The 9,382-nt window shown below is 42.2% G+C and overlaps 1 protein-coding gene across 1 annotated transcript in view; it reads left to right on the top strand.

Annotated features, from left to right (window-relative positions):
- Nucleotides 1-2,026: 2,026 nt before the first annotated feature.
- The window catches only part of ptprn2 (protein tyrosine phosphatase receptor type N2), a 684,474-nt gene continuing 677,118 nt past the window's right edge, over nucleotides 2,027-9,382 (top strand). Inside the window, exons 1-2 of the mRNA XM_048606124.1 lie at nucleotides 2,027-2,224; nucleotides 3,199-3,331. Of these exons, the coding sequence (XP_048462081.1) occupies nucleotides 2,179-2,224; nucleotides 3,199-3,331 (179 nt within the window). The 5' untranslated portion in view covers nucleotides 2,027-2,178. The remainder of the gene's footprint in view (nucleotides 2,225-3,198; nucleotides 3,332-9,382) is intronic.

Genomic DNA, 9,382 nt, shown 5'->3' with positions numbered 1-9,382 from the left:
GCACAATGGTGGCTCAGTGGTTAGCACTGCTGCCTTTTACAGCATCAGGGACCCGGGTTCGATTCCACCCTCGGGTGACTGTCTGTGTGGAGTTTGCACGTTCTCCCCGTGTCTGCGTGGATTTTCTCCCACAGGCCTAAGATATGCAGGTTAGGTGGATTGGCCATGCTAAATTGCCCATAGTGTTCAGGGATGTGTAGATTAGATGGGTTATAGCAGTATGGGTCAGGGTGGGATGCTCTGAGGGTTGGTGTGGACTTGTTGGGCCGAAGGGCCTGTTTCCACACTGTGGGGGTTCTAAGTCTAAGGTTACCTGGGCAGTGACGCTATGCTATTGTGCCTTGGAGCTTGCTGAATACAGATTGACAATCACTGTACCTATATAACAATGACGATGTGACTTCAAAAATGCTTCATGGGTTGCAAAGTCCATTGGGATACAGGCAATCCACACATTGCAGATGGGTCCCACTCTGGAGTCTAACTGCAAGGTGATTTGTATGCAAGCCAGAGGACAATGCAAAGGAGCCAATCAGAGAGCATGCTGTCTTGGATCTGGTAGCAGGCAATGAGGTAGGTTTAATAAATGACTTTCAAGTAAAAGCTGCCCTTGCAAGTAGTGTTCATATCACAATAGAACTTAATATTCAGTATGAGAGTGAGAAACTTGGATCGGGAACAACTGTGTTTAATTTAAATAAAGAGAATATCAATGAGATGGGGATAGCATTAGCCGAATTGAGTGGATAGATTAACAGCAATGACAATAAGCAAGCAGATGCAAAGGGACTTGAGGGTACTTGAGTACAAAACATTGAAAGCTAGTATGAAGGTGTAGCAGGTAAGCAGGAAGGCTAATTGGCCCTTATTTCAAGGAGGTTGGAGTATAAGAGAAGGGAAGTGTTATTGCAACGATAGAATGTGCTGGTGAGACCACATCTGGAGTAGCCCTTATCTAAGGTATCATTTCATTGGAGGCAGTTCAGGGAAGGTTCATTAGGATGATCCTTGTTATGGAGGAATTGTCTCATTTGTAAAGGATAAACAGCTTGGGACTCTACTCACTGGAGTTCAGAAGAATGAGAGGTGATCTCTTTGAAACATGTAGGATTTTTTTAGGGACTTGACAAGGTAAATGCTGAGTGAGCATTTGCCCTCATGGAAGAGTCTAGGACCAGACGGCATCATCCTCAGAATAAAGGGGCACCAATTTAAGACTGAGACGAGGAGGAATTTCTTTTCTCAGAGGCTTGTTAGTCTTTGGAACTCTTTGCCACAGAGAGCTGTGGGGGCAGAGTCCTTGTGTATATTTAAGGCTGAGATAGATAGATTCTTGATCAATCGAGGAATGACGGGTTATGGGGAAATAGCTGGAAAGTGGATGTGAGGAATGTCAGATCAGCCACGATCCTATTGAATGGTGGTACAGGCTCGAGGAGCTGAAGGGTGTATGCCTGTTCTCATTTCTTATGGGTTTACGGAGCCTTTCATAATTAGAAGAAACGGTCATATGTCAGATCTCTGTATTTACACTCTTGTATGCGATCACATTTGTAAGTATGAGCATTTTAACGTTGTAAATTGGGGACCCCCTGTATTCTGAGATTATGAAATTCTGCAAATGAATGCAGGTCTTTTCCTTTTGCTCAGAATTTTTCGATACTGTGTTGTTGCACACAGTTAGTCTGCTGCACACCTCCAACAGCACTATTTCTGCTTTACTTCATACTGCACCTCGTAGTTTTCTCAATCGTGCATCCATCATTTTGAATAGCTATTCACGTTGTTTTATAATAAACCAGTACAACAACATTGACCTGATGTGTTAACTTTGTCTCTCCGTATATGTTGCCTGACCCACTGAACATTCTGGTATTTTCTCTTGTTTCTGATTTCCAGTGTTTACAGTCTTTCATTGGTGTGAACTTTGACTCAAGAATGCAGTTCAGTTAAGGAAGATGAGATGGAGCAATGAAACACAATTTACATCCCAGTACTGTCCTTGGTTGTGGATCATGAAGCAAGAAATTCACAACTGACTTGTATTTGACTTTGTCACGAGCACGTTGATAATCAAGTAATCCATATACTCGATGGCTAATTCAATTTTATATGATTAATGTTTGATCCTTGGAGAATGGATGATGAAGAGGATATCCATTAAAGGTTTTCAAAGTCATGAGGAGCTCCAGACCGACTCGGGAAGGAGACATCATTTCTGTTGGTAAAAGGATCTGAAACCAGAGGGCACTGACCAAAAGTGTGTGGCAAAAGATGCAACGGTAACAAGAAGGGAAATAAACCTTCTTACGGAGTGTGTAGTTAGAATTATAGGGAAGGCAATGAATAGCCTAGTGGTATTATCGCTGGACTGTTAACCCAGAGACCCAGGTGATGTTCTGGGAATCTGTGTTTGAATCCTGCCACAGCATTTGGTGGAATTTGAGTTCAGTAAATATCTGGAATTAACAATCTAATGGTGACTGCGAATCCATTGTCAATTGTGGGGAAAAACCCATCTGGTTCACTAATGTCCTTTAGGAAAGGAAACTGCCATCCTTACCTGGTCTGGCCTACTTGTGACTCCAGACCCACAGCAATGTGGATGACTTTTAACTGCCCTCTGAGCAATTAGGGATGGGCAATAAATGCTGCCTGGTCAGCGATGCCCTCATCCCATGAATGAATAAAGAAAAAAAATTTGGAATTCAGTGCACGAAAGTGTGGTTGGGGCAGATTGAATTCAGACCTTCAGATGAGAATTGGATAATTGCCTGCTGTGAAAATCTTTTACAGGTCTGTGGAGAAAGGGCAGGAGGAGGTTTGGTGAAGCCAACTGAGTTGTTCTTCTAGAGAGAGAGCTGGCACAAACACCACAGCCTGAAGGGCTGCCCTTGGACCTGTAGCTGCTTAATGATTCTGGTCATGTTTAATGTCTCGTGCAAACATAGTGTAGCACAGCAATGTCACCGTGAAGTGCTATCATGACTTTGTTCTTTCTTTCTCTGATTGTAGAAGAGATTGTAGACCATCACAGGAAAGGTCCATCTCTGCATGCCAAGAGATTGTGAAGTTTGTGTGCTGGAGTGAATGTGTTTCCGTCTACTACCCCCAGCATGTGTTTTCGCAGCAACATTCGTGTTGACAGCTTTTCAGACTTTCAAATAATTATTCAGGAATCTTCATGTTGTTTTGCAGATGGAATATTCGGGAGGTGTCAGCTAGTCACGGTGATAGACGTAGATAAATACGAAGTTTCGCCGGCCGATCTTCAGCGCCTCCAGACTATCCTCCAGGAACTGTCCCTCAGAGGTACACAACAAATAAGACGGTTTTATGAAAATTCTTTTTCAAGGAAGCTTCTATTATGCCTCAGGAGCTTTACCTCATTATCACTAAGATTGTTGAAATATTGGTAAGAATTTCTCATATTTCTAACTGCGACTACACTTCGAAAGGGCTTCATTGGCTACAAAGCAATTTGGGTTGTCCTAAGATTGTGAAGAGGTGCTTTGTAAATGTAGGTTCTTTAATATATACCAAATGACATTTGAATTGGTTTCAGAATTTTTCTCAGCGCTCTGTGCAATCAGGCTTTCCCAGTAACTAATAGTTTGTGGGTCTTTTGAATTTGCATGCTCCTTGACAGGTAAATTGGTTGTTTATGAGCTGAGTGGCTGGCATCTTAGTGTGAAACACAAATGCTGTCAGACCAATCACTGATCTGTTGGCCCAGAAAACCCAATCAACAGAACTTGAAGATCAAGCCATCTGTCCTTGTAAGGAATGAGTGTCCAATTGGACTTGGACACAGTCAGCAAAAACAAAACTGTGATCACATAGCTTTTTAGATTTTCAAACAACTTAAATGTGCTGACAAAAAATGCTTTAGCTAAGGAATCAGGAATACTGACTGTTCTTTCCAAAGCAGGAATGGCTTCTAATGCTGAGCAACTTTTTTGACAAAAAACCTTTTGACGAGTCACAAGGAGTTTTGAGAGGTAGAGTTCCATCCAAAATACCTTTTGTTAGGTAACACTTGCAGGTTTTGCTCAAATTTATTTACATCATCAAATGTAAAATCTTTCAACGCCATTTCGGAGATAACAAATCACTTTTTGGAATGCAGAATGCTGTTGTATAATCATAATAGGAGAGGGTATCAGACAGAACTTTTTGACCATGTGGTGAGAGAGCCAGGGAAAGAGTTACTTTAATACACTTTAATGGTAACAAAAGCATGTTTCTCGAAAGGGAAGGGGCTTGAAGATAAGATGAAAGAGACAGGAATAAAGGAACTCACATTTATACACCAAGTCTTATATTCCAAGAATCACCTGAGACAGTATCTTCCAAGCCCATGCCTTCTCCCGTCTAGAAGGACAAGGACAGCAGATATGTGGGAACACCATCAGCTGCAAGTTCCCCTCCGAGCCACTCACCATCCTGACTTGGGAATGCATCATCATTCCTTCATGTCGATAAGTCAAAATCCTAGAATTGTCTCCCTAACAACAATATGGGTCTATCTATAGCGGTTCAAGAAGGTAGCTCACTGGTTCCTTCTCGAGGATAAATAAGCATAGGCAATAAATGCTGGCCCAGACAGAGACGCCCACATCCCAGTCTTGAATAACAAATACCACTATATCTTCTACTTAGGATATCTTAAAGTCATTGTGCAGACAAATATAGGAACACCCTGCTCTGTACCCAAGTAAAGCTATTTGATATTTTATAACCATGTGAACAGTGAGATGACGTTCCTAACTTCATCTGAAGGACTGTACTTCCAACATTCCTTTAGAGCAGCAGCTGGGCCTGAACATAGATTGTGTGCACACATCTTGGAGTGAGACTTAAGTGCCTCTTAACGTGCAAGGGAATCAAAGGCTGGAGGAAAAGGCAGCAAGGTGGAGTTGAGAATTATCAGATCAGCCATGATTCCATTCAATGGTGGAGCAGACTTGATGGGCTGAATGGCCTACTTTCTGCCCCTATGTCTTATGGTGCAAAACCTTCTGACTTGGTCAAGCTTTGTTTTGTCGTCAAAACAAGCAGACCTTTTGGAAGTTCTACCCTCTCTGAGATTTGGGACGGGTGCATGGAGGGGTCAGATGGGAGAAGCTAGGTGATGGGGTGAGGGGAACTTGCAGTGTTTGTGTGGATCTTCGAGTATTCCTCCCTCTCTTGGCTACACATGATTTGATATCATTTAATTTATTATTATCACTTGTACCTAAGTACAGTGAAAAGTTTTGTTTTGCGTGCAGTACAGGCAGATCACACACAGATCATAGGGTGATAGGACAGAGTGAGGAAAACAAATTTACAGCTGCAAAGAAGGTGCACAAAAAGCAAGATCAACATTAGATTTGAGATTTGAGAGGTCCATTCAGGATCTAATAACAGTGGGGAAGAAGCTGGTCTTGAACCTGTTGGTACGTGTGTTTAAGCTTTTGTATCTTCTGCCTGACGGAAGACGTTGGAAGAGATTATAACTGGGGTGGGAGGGTTCTTTAATGATGTTGGCTGCCTTTCTATGGCAATGAGAAGTATAAATGGAGTCAACGGTTGGAAGGTTGGTATCCATGATAGTCTGGGCTGAAACAATTTTACTTCCCTTTTCTTGGTGACTGGTTGGATCGTATGGAACTGAGCAAAGTGCACATACTGTCATTCAAAATCTAGCTGTGAGGTCCTGAGCTGGGTATTAGGCATCTGATTAGCATATTATCGGGATCTAATGCCCATTTCAAACACAGAAGAATCTGGCTCTGACTTCACGTTCAGAATACGTCAAGGAAGAGCGGGAGTGGGAAGTTGTTGCCATCGTGGATTGTGGCCTAGCTTCTCTGCTTTTCTGAGGAAGGGGTCACCGGACCCAAAATGTTAACTCAGTTTTTTCTTCACGGATGCTGCCAGACCTGCTGAGCTTTTCCAGCAACTTCTGTTTTTGTCTCTGCTGTTACAGTGGAAATGCGAGAGATTCGATTTCACAGAGCTGGCATCCTCACCTTGTTGAAAGTTAAAACCTTTTTTGAAAAATTACCGATAATTGACATGACAGAGTTTTTGTTCAGGAAATGGACATGGAGCACGGAGTGAAAATCAAGACCAATCCTGACTTGTAATTGGCAGTGAACCTGATGCTCCTCTGCAACTGTGTGATAATCTACAGTCATCACATCAAGGATTTTGAAAGCTTTGCACTGCATGAATATCATTTAGTAAGATGCGAGTCTAATACTTAAAGTCAAATTGCTCACTGACTAATGGAGAGTGAAGGCTGCTCTGATAAAAGCTCATCTGAAGATGGTTGGGTCACAATCTCTTTCCATGATGGAAAGAAGGTAGATGTTTCTAGTTGAAGAACAATCCATAGGCTGTAAAGGCATGTGATAAAAAGAAGTTGAGATGTTTTCTGGAATTCTGGGAGCAGCTTGCTGTTTTGTCAAAGCTGTGTTTGCTGGCACTGCCACCCCATTTTGTGCACTCATGGCACATGCTGTCTCCGTGATTTTCTCATCTCACTCACTGAGCGAAGCGGTGAGCCAGACAGTGAGCTGGGCACCCAACCCAGCAGCAGAAAAGATGGCAAGAGTAGTGGAGGCTTGCAGCAAACGCAATGGCAAAGGCAGCAGGGATAGTGAGTGAAGCAGAGAACATGGTGACAAGTGGGAGACAATGGCCTAGCGATATCATTGCTGGGCTGTTAACCCAGTGACCCAGGTAATATCTATGGACCCAGGTTTGAATCCTGCCATGGCAGATGGTGAAATTTGAATTCAATTTAAAAAATCTGGAATTAAGAGTTTAATGATGTCATTCTCAATTGTTGGAAAACCCCATCTGGTTCACTAATGAAACTACCAACTTTATCTGGTCTGGACTACATGTGACTCCAGACCTATAGCAATGTGGTTGGCACTCAACTGTTCTCTGGGCAATTAGGGATGAGCAGTAAAGGCTGACTTACCCAGCAATACCATCATCCTGTGAATGAATGGAAAAAGCATCAGCCAAACACCAATGACATTGGCAGGATCAACTTCCTGTTCCAGTGCAATATTTCGTGCAGAATGATGATGTCAGCAGCACTGACTTCCTGTTCCAGTGCATTGGCTGGAGATGCATTGCTTTAGAGTTACAGAGGGCTTACCACACAGTGAAAGGCCCTTTGGCCCATTGAGTCTGTGCTAGCCAAAACAGGCGGAACTGTGTGCCATTTAAATGGGGCAGGTGCATTCTGAGACAGACTGGTGCAAGGTAAAGAAACAAAAATGAAAAAGACAGATTTGCAATAAAAGAAACCGGCATTAATTTTTAAATTTACCTGTGCTACGTCTGGCTACAATGCCTGTCTGGAATTGAATTAACATGGCCTAATCAAAATGCCAATGGACCAATAGATGGCACCCGCTAATCAATGGAAATGAGGTTGAAGAAATTACTTCTGACATTTAGTAATCTTTTTTCATTCAAAAGAAAATAGAACCCAGTATTGAAATCAATACTGGAGTTCTCTAAATAGAACAACTGTCGATAAATCCTAATAGTAAGAGGAAATAAATTTTATCCTGCAAATGGAATATTTTACAAGGTCTCACTTTGGAGTTGTTCAGAATATTAACTGATTGTCATCCCTGCAGTACTGATGTGGATCATATAAAAGCCCAGCTTCATTATTGTTTAATGCACCTCTATAAATATCTATTCCTGCCTGTCACAGGCCAGTATGGTTCAATTTCTGGCTGATTTTAGTAGAATGTGAGAAGACAGACTAAAGGCAGGAAATCAAATAGATCTGTGCTTTTGTGCTAACTTTTTCAGTTAATTATGATTCTTTTTCTCTCTAAAGCTGCTTCATACTCTCCTTATAGATCTTCCAGGTCATTGTGAGAAAGGACAGGAAAGGATAACCCAATTCCAAAGACAATTTGATTCGTGATTAGATTAAAAAGTTAGTGAGCAGTCATGGTCATGTTAGAAACGAGGCATCTTTATGCAATATATTCAATGACCCAAGAATAAAATGACAGACTGTACCATTGCCTGGTGTTGCCTTGATGTTAATTGTTTATGTTCCAGCATTTATACAGTCTGTGCTTAGATACTGAAAGACAATGCTTGGACGTGGAATTGACCCAGGAGTCAATCATCATCGAGCAACGTTCAGTTAATTTAAATTAGGGTGTTAGAAAATGACATAGATAACATGGAAACAGGCCATTCGACCCAACCTGTCCATGCTGGTGTTTGTCTTCCATAGAATCACAGAGATCTATAGCACAGAGAAAGGCCCCTCAGCCCGTTGAGTCTGCACTGGTCAATTTTCCAGCACAAAGTGCATACGTCTTGGGATTGCAAGTGCACATCTAAATACTTTTTGAATGTTATGAGTAAGCCTGCCTCTACCACCCTTATAAGCACTGAGTTGCAGATTCACACCACTGTCTGGTTGTCAAAGCTTTTCCTCACATCTCCTTTAAACCTCCTGCCCTTTACCTAAAATGTATGTCCCCAGTCACTGATCCTTCGATTGATCTCTTCCTGTTTACCCTTTCTATATTGTATACATTTCAATGATGTCCGTCCATCAGTCTCCTCTGCTTCAAGGAAAACAACCCCAGTCTGTCCAATCTGAATCTGCTTGAGACTCTCTGCGTTGTTTTTCTCAGCTAAATCTACATTTGTGACCTTTTCCTATTCCCTCATGTGCTTCCCTAGCTCTCCCTTAAATGCACCCACACTGTTCATTTCAACCACTTCATGCTATAATGAGCTCTGCATTCTCAGCATTCTTTGAACAAAGAACAGTACAGTGCAGGAACAGGCCATTCGGCCCACCAAGATGCACCGACACACGGGTGCCTTTCTAAACTAAAAACTTCTTGCCTCTATGTGGTCCGTATCCCTCTATTCTCTACCTATTTTCATGTATCTGTCCAGATGCCTCTTAAATGTTACGATTCTATCTGCCTCCAACACCTCTTCTGGCAGCGCATTCCAGGCATCTACTATCCTCTGTGTAAAAATTCTGCCTCTCACATCTCCTTTAAACTTACCCCCTTTTAATTTAAACCTATGTCCCCTAGTCATTAACATTTCCACCCCAGATAAAAGACTCCGACTATCCATTCCATCCATGCCTCTCATAATTTTGGAAACTTCAGTCAGGTTGCCCCTAATCCTTTGATGTTCAAGTGGAAACAAACTAAGTTTATCCAATCAGCCTTCATATCCTCCAAATCGGGCAATTTCCTGGTAAACTGTTTCTGTACCCCCTCCAAAGCCTACACATCCTTCTGGTGGAGAGACAGCAGGAAGTGCAGATGCTTGAGAATCTGAGATAACAAGGTGTAGAGCTGGATGAACACAG

Source organism: Rhincodon typus, chromosome 2 (assembly GCF_021869965.1).
Source record: "Rhincodon typus isolate 14 chromosome 2, sRhiTyp1.1, whole genome shotgun sequence".
In the NCBI taxonomy this organism is placed as follows: domain Eukaryota; kingdom Metazoa; phylum Chordata; class Chondrichthyes; order Orectolobiformes; family Rhincodontidae; genus Rhincodon; species Rhincodon typus.
Note: the sequence above shows the minus strand (reverse complement) of the source record. Positions and strands in the feature narration are given on the sequence as shown.